Source organism: Bos javanicus, chromosome 7 (genome assembly GCF_032452875.1).
Source record: "Bos javanicus breed banteng chromosome 7, ARS-OSU_banteng_1.0, whole genome shotgun sequence".
NCBI classification, from domain to species: Eukaryota; Metazoa; Chordata; class Mammalia; order Artiodactyla; family Bovidae; genus Bos; species Bos javanicus.
Window position 1 is genome coordinate 108,517,561 of NC_083874.1, and position 21,573 is coordinate 108,539,133.

Genomic DNA, 21,573 nt, shown 5'->3' on the forward strand with positions numbered 1-21,573 from the left:
GTATTCCCATCTCTTGAAGAATTTTCCACAGTTTATTGTGATCCACACAGTCAAAGGCTTTGGCATAGGCAATAAAGCAGAAGTAGATGTTTTCCTGGAACTCTCTTGCTTTTTCCATGATCCAGCAGATGTTGGCAATTTGATCTCTGGTTCCTCTGCCTTTTCTAAAACCAGCTTGAACATCAGGAACTTCACAGTTCACATACTGTTGAAGCCGGACTTGGAGAATTTTGAGCATTACTTTACTAGTGTGTGAGATGAGTGCAATTGTGTGGTAGTTTGAGCATTCTTTGGCATTGCCTTTCTTTGGGATTGGAATGAAAACTGACCTTTTCCAGTCCTGTGGCCACTGCTGAGTTTTCCAAATTTGCTGGCATATTGAGTGCAGCACTTTCACAGCATCATCTTTTAGGATTTGAAATAGCTCAACTGAAATTCCATCACCTCCACTAGCTTTGTTTGTAGTGATGCTTCCTAAGGCCCACTTGACTTTGGACTCCAGGATGTCTGGCTCTAGGAGAGTGATCACACCATCGTGATTATCTGGGTCATGAAGATCTTTTTTGTCTAGTTCTTCTGTGTATTCTTGCCACCTCTTCTTAATATCTTCTGCTTCTTTTAGGTCCATACCATTTCTGTCCTTTATCGAGCCTATCTTTGCATGAAATGTTGCCTTGGTATTTCTAATTTTCTTGAAGAGATCTCTCATCTTTCCCATTGTATTGTTTTTCTCTATTTCTTTGATCACTGAGGAAGGCTTTCTTATCTCCTTGCTATTCTTTGCAACTCTGCGTTCAGATCTTTCCTTTTCTCCTTTGCTTTTCACTTCTCTTGTTTTCACAGCTATTTGTAAGGCCTCCTCAGACAACCATTTTGCCTTTGCATTTCTTTTTCTTAGGGATGGTCTTGATCACTGCCTCCTGTACAATGTCATGGACCTCCGTCCGTAGTTCTTCAGGCACTCTGTCTATCAGTTCTGATCCCTTGAATCTGTCACTTCTGCTGTTTAATTGTAAGGGATTTTATATAGGTAATATCTGAATGGTCTAAAGTTTTCCCTATTTTCTTAAATTTAAGTCAGAATTTGGCAAGAAGGAGTTCATGATGTGAGCCACAGTCAGCTCCTGGTGTTGTTTTTGCTGATTGTATAGAGTTTCTCCATCTTCGACTGCAAAGAATATAACCAGTGTGATTTTGGTGTTGACCATCTGGTGATGTCTATGTGTAGAGTCATCTCTTGTGTTGTTGGGAGAGGGTGTTTTCTATGTCTAATAGGGTAACTTGGCCCATATATTGCTAGGCTTCAGGTCTACACTAAATCTTACCACTCTGTATATTTTCATTCTTTCTCTCTCCTTCTCCCTGTTTGTCTTGTTACCCCATTCTTTCTCCTACAGTAATTTTCTCTCATTCATTAATATTGCATTGGTTGTTAATATAATAGTTAATAAATTAATTATCAACATTTATCTGGTTCTCATTATGTCAGGTCATTCTGAATAAACAAGGGTGACTAAAAAGAATGATCTCTTTCTTAATAATTTAGCAGGTTTTTATGTAGATGAAATGGAAAGCTTTGATGTTTAGGCAGTGGATAACTCAAGTGGGCTTAATGAGGGACACCAAGGAGCCTGGCAAGAAGTTCTGACTCATGAAATAAGGGCTTAAACCCAGTGGAGAAGATCTCAACTTAATGTGGTTTGCATCAGAATGTGCTAGAAATTCTCTTTAATCTCAGGTAGGCTGCAGAGAGAAAGCCAGACCTAGACAGTCTGAAACCTCCCAACCTACAAGAAACCAAATAATGTTTGTAGTAGTAGTGTACCATTTCTTGTAACACTGGTTTATAGGTTACACAAACATGTAAAAAATTCCTATACAAATATATTTTATAAATTTTGAGTCTATCATCAAGGTTATGGTTCAAAGATTACCTGTCTAGGAGGTTAATCAAAGTAGCGATAGCTTCACAGTTAAATATATTGTTGAGCCCTTATTGCTATAAAGCTGTTAAGAAGGTGTGTGAATCTGGTGCTGTACCCAAGTCTTTGTCTCACCCTGCCTGGCCCGCGTCCAGAGTGTTTGTGTTCTTGGAGCTCTTCTGGCACTGAGCCACAACTCTTACATAAACTTCTCTCCCTTCTTGCTTAGGAGAACATAAATAGCACAGGTCTTGAATGCCCAAAGTACTTACATTCACGACAGTGTATTATTTGGCAAGACTTTTCCTTAACGTGCTTCTGAGTCTGCATCTTTTTTTTTTTTTTTTTTTATCCTAAACTAGTTAAACGGTAAGGCTTATACTTTTAATTCCAGAGTGAGCGCTGTTTGCTCTGAAAGGTCGGGAGGGTGCTGCGGTGGCTGTTCCTGTATCATACAGGCCAGCAGAGCAGAGTGGGCCTGACTGCAACAGCACATGGGGGCTTTTAACTTGACTTTCCCAGGCCCCTCTCCTTAGAATTCCTATTCAGTAGATTTTGGTTCAGGTCCAAGGATCTAGGTTTCATAAAAGTTTCCCAAGCCACTCTGATGTCTGGTCAATCTGGTCAGGAGAACTGATTTGGGTTTGAAGGAGTACTAGATTTGCACATTATTACTTCTAAGGTACAGATAATCTATCAGTTAGTATCCAACCATCTCACTGAAGTGTCCAAGGATTCCTCCAAGAGCATAGAATAAAGCCAGAGAGCTTTTTCTGAACGTGTCTTGACCTAGAAGGGATTTAATGCCTCTGAATCTGATAAAGCAGGTGTTTTCCTTTCTGTAAGAAGCTTTTATCTTTTATTACTCAAAAGTGGTTTTGTCAGCAGTCCTGACCTAGATTATGAAGTCCTTTGATCTTTGAGTCCATTTAAAGCTTCTTATTGAAAATGTTCCCTCTCTTTTCATGTTACTCTACAAGCTGCGTTAAATTTCAATGTTGTTGAAGAATATTATTTTATATACTTTATTTAATCTTTCCTTAAAAAAGAATGTGGGATGGATAAATTTTTTAACTTAATATTTTTTACCTAATGTTTTTTGTCAGTGTCTTAATATTGCAGTGTCCCTCTGTTGCCTTAATTTTTTTTTCTCTATTCATAGTCTGAATTGTAATGACATCTACAGTTTGCTGCTGGCAAGATGTTCACCACTCTTTGCTAACACCCTCTGTTCAGTGCTAATCTGACATTCTGAATTTTAAGCTCTCTATCTTCTATAAATCTTGTCTTTTCACACAGATAAGTTGTCAAACCTTTTATTTGAGCCATCTATTAAAAAATATGCAAAATCAGAAGATATCAGTGAAATAGTCATTTCCAAACATACGATGCCAAATGGAAATATCCCCAAGTGTTGTTGGTGATCACAAGGCCTTTCTACGTAAATTACGTTTTTTCTTAGTGCTTTTCTGGGTCTGCTTTTACACCTTGGACATTTTTGGTTAAGATTCTACTTAGTCACTGACTTAATTAATTGTGTATGTCATCTACCATATGTGTATTCCCCAGTCCTGGTAGATTTACTTAATGTTTGAACGTGCTGAAATGCTTATCTGTAACCACACACCATAGCAAAGACTAAAGTATTTTAAAACTATGCTGAATAATTGTATACCATGTAAATGTGTGATAACTATTCTGTAACAGACGTAGTAGCTCCAGCTTTTGGAATAAGGTAAAGCAAAACATCTGGCAATGATTTTACCAAATTTAAAGAAAATAGATGATACAGATACGCTACCTGTGTTATTTTAAAGCCTTATTTGTTTTGATTTTTTAAAAAAAATCTTATCATTGGGTAGAACATAACTTTATATATTTTATATATAGAATATGTATATAAAAATTTTCATATAAATTCTATATATAGAACTTATAGAACATTATTTTGGATTGGTACATAACTTCACAGTCTAGTCAAATGTATAAATGAAACCATGAGAATATGATAGATAAAACCTGAGGGAAAAGAGACAACATTTGATGATGTACAAGATATGTGAACATCCTAATCTGTCCACTTTAAGAGTTTTGTGGTAGGCTGAGAAAGAATCTTCATATAAACTAATTCCTTGTCCTCGAATGTTTGTGGAAATGTTATCGAGACTTCTAGTTTTAAAGCAGTGCAGAGGAGAGGTTTCTACACATGGAAGTTAATGTTAAGTGGGCACTGTTTTCTTCTTTTGCTTAGAACTGAACTTGGTAATCTGCTGTGCATTGTCTAAACTTATTTATAAAATATAGTGAAACCAAAGTATTGATATATTTTTATATTTCTTTCCTGTCTGAACCCTGCCTGCTGATTCAATTAATACTATGAGAATTGCAGATATCTAACTGTTACACATTCTTGTTTTCTCTTGACAGGAAGAAGACCAGAAGGCAGTCAGTTACCCTTCCCTCCTTAGCCACACGACGTCTTCTTTCCTGAACCACCCTGTCTTCCCAATGACAGAAAAGGTCCCCGTGCCCACCCTTCAGCTGCTGGGTGAATTCTCTCCCTTGATGGCACCCTTGCCCTGTGACATTCACCTGGTTAATCTGAGGACAGTGCAGTCGAAGGTATATCCCCAAGTTTATCTATGAAAACTGACTTTTTGTATTATACGTGGCATACGGGGGTGGGAATAAGAAAACTATGAGTTTTACTCTGCTTCAGGGAGTGATTAAGCGCACTTCACCTTTAGGCAGCATCATTATACCTTTCGTCTGACTGTTGCTGTATAGTTTAGAGAATGTCCTTAGACTTATTTTATTCTCATAAAAGTCCTGTGTGGTGAGCAGATCGGGAAGAATCAGCTTCTATTTACAGATAAAGAAGCTGAAGCTGGCCTGAGGTCACGTAACGAGTAGGTAGAAGAACAAGGAGAGCGAGGCCTGAAGATTGGCTCTGCTGCTGTTTGCCGTTTGTTTCTGCCTATTAGCCAGTGTTCTCAGGAGTTAGACAGAAAGCACGGTGTTTAATTATTTCTGTACCAGAGGCTTTGTACATTTGTATCTGTTCTCCTAAAAATATAAAAAATCCTAAAATACTCCTAAAACTTAGCATTGAGAAACCAGCTATGTAGGAGAGGTATAAAGATATGTTAGAGGAGGTAGCAAGGGAAGATTTTGTTAGGTACGGAATGTTAACTCAGATTGCTTGGGTTTACCTCTGTGCCTGATTTTAAAGTCAGATTGCATTTGTGGGGAAAAAAAAGATGAGAGGTTTGGCATTTTTATGTTTTGTAGAGCTGTTTTGATATTGTGGATTGACATACACTTAGCTGGAAATAGTAAGTGGTTATGGATTCTGTGACAAATATAAAAAAATTACCTGCATGTGAAAAGAAGAGAGTGTTCATGTTCAAAGACAGCATAAGAGGGAAAAAATGTTTAGCTTAAGAATAAAAAACTGAAGCATATCAAATAAAGGAAGGATCAGTATATACAAATTTGGACACTTAGTGCTTTAAAACTGGATGTCCACAATAGGGAACTTACGTCTGAGTGTGTACGAGAATACATGTGACGAGTGATGACGAATACAAGTGGATGTTAGAGGCCTGTGCGTGTACCCCCGTGTCACGGGTGCACAGAAGATCGCACGAGTGAACTGCTATGTGCCAGTTACCACTACAAGCACTAAGGGGCGCAGCCCTGAGCCAAGCAGACAAGAGCCCTGCCTTTCTGAAGCTTAGATTCTAGTACGAGGGGAAAACTGAGGATCAGAACTCAGAGAACACACGTTAGATGGTAATAAGCGTTGTTTTGAAGGGGGAAAAGGAGGGAAGAGCACCTTCAGGAGGTGGTTGGAATAGGACAGTTGGAGAAGGCATTGCAGAAAAGGTGATATGGGAGTGAAAATCTGAAGGAAGTCAGGGAATAGGAGACTTCGCAGATTTCTGGGGGTTGAGTCGTCGGGAAGAGTTACAAGCACACGGAAGGCCTGAAGGCAGGAGGTGCCGGTCAGAAAGGAGGAGCCGGAGCCGTGCGATTCCTTGCTGTGTCCCCGCTCTGAGAGCAGAATCTGCACCCAGTAGGCACTGTGTAAACCTTTGTTGAACGAGTGCATCTTGAGAGCACTCTCTAGGATTTTGCCGTGGTCTTTGCGGGTCTACTCTGACTCTGGGAAAGAACACACTCGAGACGGGCAGCCTCGCTGAGGTGACCTGTCATTGACTCCTGGGCTCGAGAGAAAGATAGGAGAGAGTGGAGACGCCAGCCTCTGAGCCCCCGGCTGCGCCCTCTGGGCGGGGATGGTGGAGGGCACTAGCAAGCGGGAGGCGCCGGGGCTCTCGGGCCATGGTGGCCGCTGCTCCTCAGCCTCCCTTCTCTGGGAGTCTCTCCTGTGACGGCGTTCTGGGAGCAGCCCAGCTGATTCTGGGAGGCTTGTCCCTCTGCAGGTGGAGGTGGGGTGTAGAGTGCAGGGTTTTTCCTCCAGGTGTCGCTTGTTTTCCAGATTACCTCTTTGTCGTGGTGACCTGTTTCTTTCATTCTTCCTGCTGTTGGCTGTCTTCCTGGGATATAGAGCTAATCAGTTTTGTGGTTAAAAATTCCATTGCCAGGACTTGGCCCGTGGTCCAGTGGTTCAGGCTCTGCACTCCCAGTGCGGGGGGCCCGGCTTCAGGCCCTAGTCAGAGCACTGCATCCTGCATGCTGCACCTAAGAGCCTGCACGTGGCAACCAAGACCCCCCAGGCCACAGCCAGCACCGTGCAGCCAAAATAAACCCCACTGCCCACCAGGTTCGGCTTCCCTGGTGGCTCAGACAGGAAAGAAGCTGCCTACAATGTGGGAGACCTGGGTTCGATCCCTGGGTTGGGAAAATCCCCTGGAGAAGGGAATGGCTGCCTACTCCAGTATTTTGGCCTGGAGAATCCCATGAACAGAAGAGCCTGGAGGACCACAGCCCATGGGGTCGCAAAGAGTCAGACACGACTGAGCAACTGATACTTCACTTTCCCCAGCTGGTTCATAGCCGTGGACCCTGCAGGCTGGCCCCTACTGGCTGCGGTCACGTGACGTCCCGTTGCCCCTCTCACCTCTGGGCAGACAGACCGCCTGCACCCCCGCTGCATGCCCACTGCGTGCCCACAGACTGCGCTGCCGTGTATGAAATGGGCCTGATGGCAGATACGTCTGCTTCAGGTCTGGTATGAGAAACGGGTGAGATAATGCTGTGAGAGCTTTTGGAAACAGAAGCTCTTTGTAGACATACATTGTTGTCCTGAGGATACTTAGAGTACATGCCAACACAGGTGCAGACCAGGGTTTTAGCAGAGGAAACACAGCGATTTAACAGTCTGACCAGGAAGAATACAGACTGAAATGCCATAGGCGTAAGTTAATGCCTAACCACGTGGTCAGAACGAAATATTTGAGGCTGTTTTGCATTAGATATCAGTTGGTTCCAATTTCTCTGTTAGTCTTTGACTCTTAGCACATATTTCTAACAGTTTAAAAACTTGTCAGGAATCTGAAGGGATTCTTTAAAGAATTGCTCTCCATCCCCTAATCTCTGATAATGGGGAAGTAATCATTAAAGGACGCTGATGTGCGTATTCATTCAAAGAAAACTTAGTACTTAAAAGGTACCCAGAGTAATTCCATGGTTATACTAGAAGAAAGACAAAAGTAACTCAATCCAGAAGGCAGAGCTAGACATTTTGGATTGTGTTCTTGTTTTTGGTGTGTTGGCATCTCCCAGCATGCAATAATGCGCTCTTTGTTTAGAGACTGCAGTGCGTTTTTCCCACTGAAGTAATGTCAAGAGAGATTGGCCTCCAGGCAAGACTGGAGATCTGCCTTGGCCCATCACCTCACAGTATTGCCACGAGGAAAGTGTCTGCAGACTTCAGTAACATAACGGGTGCGTCGCCCTTGCTGCCTGACCCCTCCTTCCGTAGCATGATGGGGGGCCCTCTGCCGGCCTGCGCTCCAGGCCGCTGTCTGCAGGCAGGCTCCCCTTCCAGCCCTGGGCTCCCCGCTCCAGGCTGCTGTCTGCAGGCGGGCTCCCCTTCCAGCCCTGGGCTCCCCACTCAAGGCTGCTGTCTGCAGGCTCCCCTTCCAGCCCTGGGCTCCCTGTTCCAGGCCGCTGTCTGCAGGCTCCCTGCTCCAGCCCTGGGCTCCCACTCCTAGTGGAGGAAGGCTGTGTGTGCTCAAAGCTCAGAGAGCACATGGAGCCTGGGGGGTCTGCTAACCCCCTGAGGTTAGCAGCTTTTCTAGCTAAAGTCCTCAAACTCACTGTGTCCAGGTGATACCAGAGAGATTATAGAAAAGACTTCCACAGATGTCTTCATCTCTGAGATTCTGATTCTGTAGATTTGGGGTGGAGAGCTTAGGAATTAGTAACTTTTAAAAACTCTCCTAGTGATTCTAGAAATTGCTGTTATCTGCATTTACTGAATTGGGAAAGTAAGAGTTAGAATAAATAGTTAAAATTAAATTACCTACCTGTGAATGGCAGAATCAGGAGCCACAACCAGCCCTTCTGAACCTGGGTGCTGACTGTGATTTCAGAGAGTCACATTAAGATTTTAAGATTTACTAAATCTGTCCTCAAAGTCCAGCTTTCCAGAAAAACAAACAAAACAGCAACAAAAAAAGTCCAGTTTTCAAAAATTATTCTATATTGATAGATGAGCTTGTTTTTACATAGACATAGTTTGCTTTTTTAGTTTATAGTTTTTTTTTTTTTTAACTAACTATGTCATAAATTTGTAGTCAGATAAAGAGGAGAACAAACATGTCGTAAAACCCTGCCTCACAGCTGTATGGCCCAGTGTGCTCCAGCCACTGTTAAGGAATTTAAATGTTAGCCTTCTCATCCTGTGTATCTGGTGTCCAACTCTCTTCTCTTCATCACTCCCTTTTCTTGCACTATCAACAGCCTGAGTTATAAACAGAAACTTCTGTGAAGGTTTCAAAACTGGGGAATAGGAGTACCACTCAAGTGCACTAACTGGGAAAACCACACCCTCAGGAGAGGGAAGTGATTTAGGGAAAGAGAGCCTTGGGAGAGGGGATGCTGGGAGAATCTCATGGGAGGATGAGCCATGGATCAAGCTAGAATGGAAAGTTCCGTCTAGAATGCTGATTTTCCAGGGATGAGGAGGAACTTGATTAAGCTGTTTAGCTAAGCGTCGTGGAGCCATACTGCCTTGATGCTTTGAGCAGTGATACCTACATCCGCTCTTCTTGCAGATTGTTTTCCCTGCTTTTATATTCAAATGTATATTTTTTTCATTTATCCATAGTTGTGAAGTGAAAAGTGTTAGTCACTCAGTTGTGTCCGACTCTTTGTGGCCTAGTGGACTGTAGGCCCCAGGCTCCCCTGTCCATGGAATTCTCCAGATGAGGATCCTGGTGTGGGTGGCCATTTCACCATCCGAGCCCCCAGGGAAGCCCTCATCCCTAGACATCTGTCTGTATATCTCTCCTCTCTATCTGTATGTGTTAAATGTAACTCTTTATTATGTATGGGATTTATTTTGGTTTGGGCTTAACTGTTTGTTATAGAGAGTTAACCAGTCATTTCAATGTCCGCACCACTTACTGAATAAAGTCTTCTCTCTCAACTTGTTTTCACCACCCCCTCCTTTTCTTGTAAGAGGGAGTTTAAGGTTTATACTTTATTTTGCCTTTCTTAAAAGAATTGATTGGTGCTTTATTGATCTCCCTAGTTTCTGGAAAGGTGAAAATTGTTGGGAAAAAATGTTCTTTGTTGTACTTATCTGAGGACACCCATCCACCTTCCCCTTTCTTTCTGTCATGCTACCTTGTTGGTTAAAACAGGATAACTGTTATTGACATCTTAACAAGTGCCCTGGAAAATGCATTTCTACTGGTTATTTCCTGCCTCAGGACTTGTAACACAGTGTGAGATTTTCTAGCCTTGCCACCTGCCAGAATGCACTGAAATATGAGAGGCATTTGGCATCGCCAAAGAATCTGAGCAGCTTGGAGCCGTGGCGTCGTCTGTGCGTGCCTGGCGCGTCCCTGAGGAGGGCGGGGTCAGCGCCTCCATGGAGAGTCCCGCCACAGTCGGGCCCATCTCTTCCTCAGGAGGCAGTGTGTCCACAGGCACCGTGCACAGTTCGCAGCAGTTACGGCTTGTGAACCCCACAGGAGCGGCTCCGCTCTCATATTTGCACAGTTCCCATCCACCGTGGGGAAGGAGCATCTGCCTGTTCCTTTGCCTAGAAGAGACTGTCATATGTGGTGTGATTTTCAGGGTGGCCTTAAATCTTAAAATGGGATGAGTGGATGGCTGGGCAGGTAGTAAATGGGTAGAAATGATAACTTCTAAACCTTTCTTTCTGAATGTGTTAGTAAATCATTATTTTAGCTCTGTTGGAACCATTGATTAAATACTCCCATTTTCCAGCCTGAGATCAGAAGCTGGAAAGTCTCCTTAAGTGATCTCAAGTGATAACCTTTTGTTTTATCAAGTCAAAAGCGATCCTCCTCCTTCCCCTGAAGCCGGTGTCGGTCTGCACCAATCCGCAGCAGAGCAGAGGCAGAGAATGCAGCTGCGCCAGTGCAGGCTTGGGGGCCGGGCCCGCTGGGCCAAGGGCACTGCCTCTGCTCGCTGCCCAGCTGTCTCAGAGCAGGCCCTGCGTCCTCCGACGCCAGTGTCCTCGCCGGTGGCCAGGCGGTGGTGAGAGTGTCACCCGAGAGAGGCCCTGTCAGGCTCCAATGAATTGATAGTTGTCAAGCATGTAGAATAGCAGCCGGCACGTAGTAAGCACAAAGTTTTAATAAGGTTCTCAACTGTGATCATTCAGTCATCAGCAGCTTCACCGTTACTAATACTGAAATAAAAATATTGGCACTTTCTTTTTAATTGGAGAAAGCTGAAGTTTATTGCCACAGTAAATTTTGATGTATCTTTCATGTGTATTCCTTATATAGTTTATTGCTGATTTCTTAGATTGCTCCAATACGACGCACCTAAAGCCGCCTCCGTCCCAAGCGTTGCACTGAGTGCTTTCTGTGAGCCTGATTTAGCTCTCACGGCAGCACGAGGAGAGGAGGCGGCATCTGTGCCCCTTGTGTAGAGGAGGAAACGGGCGGGCCTGGGGCTGCTGGGAAGCCTTCGGGGCCACACAGCCAGGGAGCGGTGATGCTCGGAGGCTGACTCCAGACCCCTGCTCGCTGCCTGGGACTGTGCAGACAGCGCTGGGCAATACCCGGCTTGCTTTCTTCTCGTCTGCTCAGTAATAGTGGAATACTCAGAAGGCTGCATCAACCGTTGGTGAGGGTTCCTGCTGGAGCCAACCCATGCCTCCAGGCTAGCCTTCTCTGAACCTGACGACCTCACTTGTAGTCAGATCTTCTTGCCCAGCCTTCCCCTGTCGCTGGAGAAGTTTTATGAGCCCTGCTTAGTCTAGAAACTCAGTGTTGGTTTTTCCTCTGAGATAAGTTCTACAGTGGATTTTCCTGGCACAGCCTGGGAACATCCACACAGTGATTCAGCCCCAACGGTGATCTGTTCTACAAGGACAGTTTGACACTCATCCAGCACAGCGATGATGCAGTTTCAAATTTATAAGTTTTCTTACCCATGCCCCCCCGCCCTTTTTGAGGTCTGGATTTTATTAATGTGTTAATGAATATAAAAAGAAGTCTTTCAAAAGTTGTTTGCTCTCCTAGAGCGTATGCTGTGACTACTTGAGGGTAACTGGTTTTCCTGCATACGTATTCAAGTTAAAATCACAGTTTCCCTACTTTAAAAAAACAGTTTTCTTGGAAATAAAATGTCTAGACAGACTTTGAAACTGAAAAACTGCTCCTTTGCCTCAGGTATTTTTGCTTGAAAACTGATCCTTTCATGATTATTTGATTTTTAAAAACTTACACAAGATGAATGCCATTTTATTAGTCTTTTAGTCCTTGTGAAAATGATGCAATTTCAGTTTTTAGAGAAAGTAAAACTTTTTTCCCACAAGTGAAAATTAATTTTTATGACTTTAATCTCCACTTTTGTACTGTTTGTTTAAATCTCTTATCTAAAATTAAGTCTCAGTGGCAGAATCCTGAAAGTGTTTCCCTTCCCACTTTTTTTTTTGGTCATCTTCAGTCTGCTAAAGACCTTACACAGTCATTATTCCAAGGACAAATGTTCTACAGGAATTTTCACAATGCCTGCTTATCAGTGTTTTTTTTAATGATGGTCTAGATCTCATGGATGGAGGAGCCTGGTGGGCTGCAGTCCATGGGGTCGCTAAGAGTCGGACACGACTGAGCGACTTCACTTTCACTTTCCACTTTCATGCATTGGAGAAGGAAATGGCAACCCACTCCAGTGTTCTTGCCTGGAGAATCCCAGGGATGGGGGAGCTTGGTGGGCTGCCGTCTATGGGTTTGCACAGAGTCGGACACAACTGAAGCGACTTAGCAGCAGCAGCAGCAGCAGCAGTGAGTTAAAATGGCCAGATGCCAAGGATAATAGTGATAAGTGCTTTTGGAATTTAATTAAGAGGCCGTCTAATTTGTGAATTTGAATCAGAACTCTTAGGACTTTGATGTATAGTTGTGGACATATAATTTAGGACTATCCTGACTCCATAGTTACAAAGCTATGATGCCAATAAAATAAATTTGTGAATAAGAAGTTAAAAGAGAATATTGTTTAACTTGTAACTGTTATGGAAATAACCAGTTTATTTGATGGATGATGTTGATATAAATAATAATATATTAAGGTCTTTCTCTGCTCCAGACCCTGGGCTAAGTCCTTATTATGCTACCTCTTTTTATCTCTTTTTTTATGGTAAAGGAAAAACAGTTTTGCTGACATCAGCAGCTAGTAAATTGCAGAAGTAGGCTACAGATCTTAGGCTGTCTGACTCCCAGCCCAGACGGTGGCCCTCTCATGTCTATAGTCTCTGCACTGGCACAGCCTGCCCTACGAGCTGGGCTGCCTTACACAGTGTCCTCAGTGGGTTAGCTCACAGCATGACTCTGTGAGGAGAGCAGACATGTGTTAGCTCCACTTTACAGATGAGGAGACTGGTGCTCAGGAAGAATAAAAGAGTATTCCAGGGTTTCAAAATTGGCATAACTGTTATCCTTCTATACGTACTAAATACAAGATTTTTTTTAATGTGCTATTTTCATGCTATTTAGGGGCTATGAAATTGTTTGAAATTTCATTAGGAATCTTTATCATATTACTTCAACTTGCTATGTGTATTATATGGTCCTGTAATGACTCACAATCCCTAAATGATGTTTTTCTCTTCTTCAAAAAAAATTTTTAGCAGTACCAATGTAAAATACCAGTGTAAAATGTCATAAAACAGGTTATTCCAGCCAAGAGTCTGAGGTGAGGACAGATTTAAATTGTTCAGTCACATTAAAATCAAATCAGTGTTGGGAATGCTGGCAGCTATTCAGAAAAGATGTCTCTGTAGCACATTAAAAAAATTTTATGCCCTAGTAAGGTTGACCACCTCTTCTTAATATCTTCTGCTTCTGTTAGGTCAATACCATTTCTGTCCTTTATCAAGCCCATCTTTGCATGAAATGTTCCCTTGGTATCTCTAATTTTCTTGAAGAGATCTCTAGTCTTTCCCATTCTGTTGTTTTGCTCTATTTATTTGCATTGATCTCTGAGAAAGGCTTTCTTATCTCTCCTTGCTTTTCTTTGGAACTCTGCATTCAGATGCTTATATCTTTCCTTTTCTCCTTTGCTTTTCACTTCTCTTCTTTTCACAGCTATTTGTAAGGCCTCCTCAGAGAGCCATTTTGCTTTTTTGCATTTCTTTTCCACGGGGATGGTCTTGATCCCTGTCTCCTGTACAATGTCACAAACCTCCATCCATAGTTCATCAGGCACTCTTATCTATCAGATCTAGTCCCTTAAATCTATTTCTCACTTCCACTGTATAACCATAAGGGATTTGATTTAGGTCATACCTGAATGGTCTAGTGGTTTTCCCTACTTTCTTCAATTTAAGTCTGAATTTGGCAATAAGGAGTTCATGATCTGAGCCATAGTCAGCTCCTGGTCTTGTTCTTGTTGACTGTAGAGGTGGCAGGAATACATAAAAGAACTGTACAAAAAAGATCTTCACGACCAAGATAATCATGATGGTGTGATCACACCTAGAGCCAGACATCCTGGAATGTGAAGTCAAGTGGGCCTTAGAAAGCATCACTACGAACAAAGCTAGTGGAGGTGATGGAATTCCAGTTGAGCTATTCCAAATCCTGAAAGATGATGCTGTGAAAGTGCTGCACTCAATATGCCAGCAAATTTGGAAAACTCAGCAGTGGCCACAGGACTGGAAAAGGTCAGTTTTCATTCCAATCCCAAAGAAAGGCAATGCCAAAGAATGCTCAAACTACCGCACAATTGCACTCATCTCACACGCTAGTAAAGTAATGCTCAAAATTCTCCAAGCCAGGCTTCAGTAGTATGTGAACCATGAAAAGGCAGAGGAACCAGAGATCAAATTGCCAACATCCGCTGGATCATGGAAAAAGCAAGAGAGTTCCAGGAAAACATCTATTTCTGCTCTACTGACTATGCCAAAGCCTTTGACTGTGTGGATCACAATAAACTGGAAAATTCTGAAAGAGATGTGAATAGCAGACCACCCGACCTGCCTCTTGAGAAACCTATATGCAGGTCAGGAAGCAACAGTTAGAAGTGGACATGGAACAACAGACTGGTTCCAAATAGGAAAAGGAGTACGTCAAGGCTGTATATTGTCACCCTGCTTATTTAACTTCTATGCAGAGTACATCATAAGAAACGCTGGGCTGGAAGAAGCAGAAGCTGGAATCAAGATTGCTGGGAAAAATATCAATAACCTCAGATATGCAGATGACACCACCCTTATGGCAGAAAGTGAAGAGAAACTAAAAAGCCTCTTGATGAAAGTGAAAGTGGAGAGTGAAAAAGTTGGTTTAAAGCTCAACATTCAGAAAACTAAGATCATGGCATCTGGTCCCATCACTTCATGGGAAATAGATGGGGAAACAGTGGAAACAGTGGCTGACTTTATTTTTGGGGCTCCAAAATCACTTGCAGATGGTGACTGCAGCCATGAAATTAAAAGGCGCTTACTCCTTGGAAGAAAAGTTATGTCCAACCTAGATAGCATATTGAAAAGTAGAGACAGTACTTTGCCAACAAAGGTTCCTCTAGTCAAGGCTATGGTTTTTCCCGTGGTCATGTATGGATGTGAGAGTTGGACTGTGAAGAAGGCTGAGTGCCGAAGAATTTATGCTTTTGAACTGTGGTGTTGGAGAAGACTCTTGAGAGTCCCTTGGTGTGCAAGGAGATCCAACCAGTCCATTCTGATGAAGATCAGCTCTGGGATTTCTTTGGAAGTTATGATGCTAAAGCTGAAACTCCAGTACTTTGGCCACCTCATGCGAAGAGTTGACTCATTGGAAAAGAGTCTGATGCTGGGAGGGATTGAGGGCAGGAGGAGAAGGAAACGACAGAGGATGAGATGGCTGGATGGCATCATGGACTCGATGGATGTAAGTCTGAGTGAACTCCAGGAGTTGGTGATGGATAGGGAGGCCTGGCGTGCTGCGATTCATGGGGTCGCAAACAGTCGGACACGACTGAGCTACTGAACTGACTGAAGGTTGACCAAGGTTTCCCTGGTGGCTCAGACAGTAAAGAATCCACCTAGAATGCGGGAGACCTAGGTTCAGTCCCTCGTTTGGGAAGATCCCCTGGAGAAGGGAATGGCTACCCACTCCAGTATTCTGGCCTGCAAACTTCCACAGACCGTATATAGTCCATGGGATCGCAGAGAGTCAGACACAGCTGAGCCACTTTCACTTTCAAGGTTGATCAAGAACCTCGGCATATTCGTATCTGTGGTCACATTTAAAAAAAGGACGAATACATGTGTCTATACAGTAAGTGTGCATTGCTTAACTTTTCCAAAGATTTTATTAATCCATTTTATTTATCATAAACATTTCCCGGTTTAGAAAATGTAAAATTGATTAAATGGTTATAATTTTAAATGTTCAAGGACTTAAAGCATTCAAGGCATTGTTACTTGAATTGGGTGCAGTTACTTGAATTGGGAGCAGGAAATTTTACTGCAAGAAAGTGTATACTGATCGCTGTAGCTGACTTGTGATTTTTAGTGTTTTCCTTTTTGCCTGAGCAAGAAGAATAGTTTCTGTAATGTGAATGTAAATGATACATCAAGCTAATAAATGTGGCTGGCTTAGCAAGTGATAAGCATAACTAATTCAACTTAAATTTCTCTTATATAAAAATCATGAACCAATACATTAAAGATTAAAAATGTTAATGCAGTTAACAAAAATTAGTATTCAGTGAAGAAGCATATTTCAGTTTTAAGATGGATGATACATCATTCAGTGGCCAGATAAGGACCAAATTCAGGTATCCTTTATTGAGTTGATGGATTTATTAAAAGTAAGTTAAAATGAAACGCTTTATTTGAAGAAACTTTGACAAACCAGTATGTAACATGTGGACAAGATAGCCCGTGTCCTTAGGAACCGTGGAGGAAACCAAGGCCTGAGTGACTTGCCAAGGACTCTCAGAATGTCAGCTGAGCGCCTGGGGAGGGCAGTGTCGCCGGGGAGTAGGCAGGCTGCGCAAGGAGCCTGAATGGGAGTGGGCAGGCCTGAAGTCACTTTAAGATACAAGAGCATTCGTGGTTGGGGACAGGGACGTCGAGGGTGTGCAGTGGGGTCAGAATTCGCTCTCAGCGTCCCCATGGCATCTTGCTGTCTGCTCGTTTACAGGTGGATGGCAAGCATTCCAACGAGGCCGCCTTGATCCTCCACAGGAAGGGGTTTGACTGCCGCTTCTCTAGCAGAGACACCGGGCTGCTGTGTTCCACAACCCAGGGAAAGGTGAGCCGAAGGCCTGTTCTTCCTGTTGGTCTAGTGTGATTTGAGATGTTTGCTCTGTGCAGATGATCCTGACAAGGAGATGTCCATTGCCTTTCTGTGGACGCCATCACCTCACCTTCAGGTTTGCTCCAGTTTTCCCTCTTGTGGAGCCCCTGTCCAGTGTTCAGTCTCTTGTCCTTGTTGACATCATGCTGCCCCGGCAGACGGGTGCTGCTTGGAGACAGGGCCTCCTCGAGTCTCAGGCTTTCCGTTTCCAGCCCACAAAGCGGCTGCTTCCCAAGCCCTCTATTCCCACCTCTCTCAGACAGCTCAGGTATGATCCAGTTCAGCGAAGGCAACCCCATGTTCTGCGGGGGCCAAGTAACTGCAGAGGGGGCTTCCGTGGTGGCTCAGTCAGTAAAGAATCCGCCTGCAGTGCAGGAGACCCGGCTTTGATCCCTGGGTGGGGAAGACCCCCTGGAGGAGGGCATGGCAGCCCACTCCAGAATGCTTGCCTGGAAAATACCATGGACAGAGGAGCCTGACAGGCTATAGTCTGTGGAGTCACAAAGAGTCAGACACGACTGAGCGACTGGCACACACACAGTGGGTGCAGGCTTGTAGTAGGGGTGGCGGGGACATGAGACGCCCGTGGGGTGAGTCGGCCGAGGCCCACGGGGCAGCTGGACTCCGCCCCAGGCCGTTGTTTCCCAGGCCCGGATCTTCTGATAAAGCGGGTCTGCGTGAGTCCACCCTGTGCAGCCCAGCAGGTCCTCAGGCTGAGTACTGACCGCTGGGTGCACCTTCCGATTTCTCTTCAAGCTGGCCTTGCTGGTGGTCCTTGTCAGCCAGTCTCGGAGGGAAGGGAACCTCCAGCTTACGCCTCTGGCTCCGACAGGCTGGGGCTGTCTGCAGCACGCGGCGGGCCTCCCACACCAAGTCAGCTGGCTGACCCACTCTTGAAGACCTCGTAGACATGGTGTCGGACAGACTCAAGGGAGTCCGTTCTGTCCTGCACAGTTGGCACGTGCGCAGCAGAGGCTCCAGAAAGAGGGGAGCACGAGAGGCGGTGGAGAGGCCTGAAGCTGCTTGGGCGACGTGTCCGTTCCTTCTGCCCACGCTGCATGTCACGGGCGCTCGAGGGAGCACGGGTCTCTGTCGTTGGTTTCATTGTTCTTACTCTCTCCCTTCTCAGTGCGGATCTGAGACACTTGGGTGTGAACGTTTGTATCAGACACTAAGGTGTTGAGTCTTAAGGGGGTTAGACGACCCAGAGAGACAGACTAGGAGAACTACCAGAAGTGAGAGTAGTTTTTTCCAAGCAGCCTTCCTACCCTGTAAGTGACCCCCTTACATGAGGGCCTTCCTGGGGGGCCTGGGGCCTGTCTCCCAGCTCCTCTGGCTCAGGAGGATAGTGGAGAAGCACCACTGTTGGGGTGAATACTGACTGAAAGCAGGTGTAGCTGTGTTTAAAGCTCTTGGTCTGAGGAGTCCTTTCTTTCATTGAGAAAGGCCCTTGCATACGATACGTTGTTAAGCAGCTGAGAGGGGTCCAGAAGACAGCCTTCTCCTGTTCCTGGGTTCCAGTCTCCCTTCAGAGTTGTCTTCTGTGCTCAAGTGTGTGGAGGTGGACTTAATCTCCATCCCCTGCCCCTGCTTTTTCACTAAAAGACAATTTCAAACGTACTTTCTACTTTTTCTCACACTGAGTATATAGATGCACTACTTACCTTTCTCCAAAGCTATTCTGTACGTGTGATTTTCATCACTCACTTTCAGATCCTGGTCCAGAAGCTCTTCAGCAAGTTCACTGTTGTGAGCATCACACCTTCGTCATTATCCCTGATGCATCCCCCTCCAGACGCCCGAAATATAAGTGAGATCAACTTGAGTCCCATGGAAATCAGCACATTCCGAATCCACTTGAGGTGAACCTGGTTTCAGATTTGGATTGGAAAGCAATGGCTTTTATATACTTCTTGGTTTTATGTGCAATAGAGAAGCACATTATTTTAGCTTCTGGCTACTGTGAGGACATGAATTCTGTGATTCTTCTTCTTAAACCAGTACAGTAGGAGAGAAAAAAAAGCCATGCTACAAACTAATTTTTTTTTTTAAGTTCCTTCCATGAACTGCTATCATCAGTATGAATTGATGCAACAAACGAAGAAATGTCTAAAGACAGCCTCTCAACAGATTGTATCTCAGGTTAAATGTTAACTAATTATATCTATGTTGGGGGTTGTAAAGAGATTGTTCTCAGTATTCATGTTGCTGACCCTTTGTTAGTTTTACAAAAATACCCATTTTTACCAAAATGGGATAAAAAGCTGGTGGGTAATAGCTAATGGCCAAAATGGTTGCAATCATTCATACGTGTTAGAAGAACTTTATGTGTTGAAATATGTGGAAAAGTGCAATCCGTCAACCCCGATGATACATCGTTGCTTTTACATGTTTCTCTACCACTTGGCCCTCCCTTCCTGCCCTCTGTAAGCATTTCCAGAAATACCAGATTTTAATCATTCAATAGTAGACAAAGAGGCATATTTTCATTACTTGACAATGTGGGATAGGTGCAATTTATTCCATTGTCACTAAGCTGGGAGAAGCGATTCCGTAGGTACCATGGCCTCTTCTAGGTACCACAAGGTGTCTTTTTACACAGCTCATTTGAATACAGATGTTCTGAGAAGGGGTTTTCTATTTTAAAATTCTCATATCAGAATAAATGTGCCTTATTTTTTTATAAGTCTTGTTAAATCTTTTGGTGTCCATATTACTGTTGGGGGAAGATGGGGAGTGGCTGGGGGGAGGGGGCGGGTACTTTCTATGACACATAAATTGTATAATTTTTGCCTGACAATGCTGGCCACGTTCTGATCTGTTTCATTAAATTTGTGGTGATGTTACTCTAAACATTTTGACTATTTGAATGTACTGAGATGTCAGAAAACAAAACAAGGAAGAAAAATATTGTTAATTAAAATATGCTGCTGCCAAGGAGACTGCAACTTGAAGCTAGGATTTTGTAACAAGCAGAATCCACATACTGTTTTCATTTCACAAGAGTTCACCATTTTGAAGAGAGAATGCTTTAAAATAGGCCGTTTTGAAACCCACTTATATGTAACTCATCATAATTTATCATATTAAAGAATATGTTTGTTCAGTGAACTTCAAACTTTTGTACGTGCTAACCTCAAAATGAAGTTCTAAACCTATGTGCCATTACAGTACTTTAGATCAAATTTATTTGGGATCATTGTTAACTTGACATTAAAATAAAACCAACATTTAGAGTATTCCATTTTAGCATAGAAAGGATTCTTGACTATGTGCACTGCTGAAAATTCTGTGTTAACTAATAGGTTTAGTATTATCTGACTTTAAACTTCCATTTTACCTCCTGCCATTCCAACATCTTCATACAGAAATAAAACATCATTTCTGTTTTATCATGTAGCCTAGTTATCATCTGTATTACCAGTCAAGATGCAGCTCCTTAGATTATTGTTCCATTAAGTTCACAAACTTCTTTCGCCTTTAATTATTAAGGAAATAATACTAGTGTTGATGAAGATATTACAAGAGAGTAATTTCTTGCAATAAACATGTACTGTAAGTTTCCTTCCTTGTTTTGGGGGGAGGAACAACTAAAACAAAAAACAAGCTTAATTTCTGTGAACATCTACAGACGTTAGGATTGCCAGACACAAAGCCCAGGAATAAGATCAGTATTTTCATTGCATCTTAAGTGTAAAACCTTGCTATAGGAGTTCACTGTGTTCTGTGGTTCAAGTGGTTGTACGTAATTGCTCTGGAATCTCTGATCAGCTGAAATAAAACTCTTGATGCAATAACAGCGGTCTTGCCACCCGTGGTGTCTGAGGTGGGTCTGTCCTGTGCTCCTCGGGGTCTTACTCAGTGCGTGTGGTCACCAGCTGCTCACAGGTAAAGCGGAAATTCTCTTTCACCAGCAAGTTTCTGCTCTTTATTTTTAGAATAAATCATCAGGGAAATGAAGAGAGGATGCTTTGCTTTGGGTTGTGGTCAAGAACTGATTAGATGATTTGGTGTCCCTGGCACACACTGCGAACCGTGCCCTTCAGTCGTGATCTCAGTGGCATATTTGTTAGCTTAGGTTCTATTACATTCATTATCGCAGAGGTTCAGTTGACCAAGTAGTTCATGACTTTCTCTCTCTTTTTTTAAAATTTAATTTGGAGTTATAACTGCAGTGTTTGAGAACTTAGCGTCCTTGTTTTCTGCAAATACTGATTAAAACAAAATGCTGTAAAACGTGTTGTAAAACATTGTACTTGCCTTCCCATGTCTTTGTTGTATTTGTGCTGAAATGTTTTCATATTCCTTTGTCGGGAAGAAAATCTTTGCTTTCATTTTGATTATGTTGCTTTCCTTGAAATCAATAGGTTTTGATATTTTCTCTTGGAAGATTTTATATCTTTTTGGGAATATGTAATATAAGATATCTAATAAAAGATCAATCTTACCATGTCTGTGGTCCTCTAGAGCAGTTCTTAAATCTGATTTTGTAAGCAAGATATAGTAAATGTTTCGGTGGGTAGAGTGGAGGAGTAAGGGCTTGTTTTGTCTTCTGTCATGAGTGAATTGCTCCTTCTTCAGTCCATTTCCGTTGGGTTGGCCAAAAAGTTTATTCAGTTTTTTCCTCTGAGATAGATGGTTCTAGTAGAGCTTTATCTTTATCTAGTTGTCTTTATCTTCAAAACAATTTTGTT

At 43.1% G+C, this 21,573-nt stretch overlaps 1 protein-coding gene across 3 annotated transcripts in view; it reads left to right on the top strand.

Moving 5' to 3' along the window:
• MAN2A1 (mannosidase alpha class 2A member 1) overlaps positions 1-21,329 on the top strand; it is a 213,384-nt gene extending 192,055 nt beyond the window's left edge. For all 3 annotated transcript variants that reach the window (XM_061424531.1, XM_061424532.1, XM_061424533.1), the window contains exons 20-22: positions 4,350-4,544; positions 16,724-16,834; positions 18,593-21,329. In XM_061424531.1, coding sequence (XP_061280515.1) covers positions 4,350-4,544; positions 16,724-16,834; positions 18,593-18,745 — 459 coding nt within the window. In that variant the 3' untranslated portion in view covers positions 18,746-21,329. The remainder of the gene's footprint in view (positions 1-4,349; positions 4,545-16,723; positions 16,835-18,592) is intronic.
• Positions 21,330-21,573: the final 244 nt, after the last annotated feature.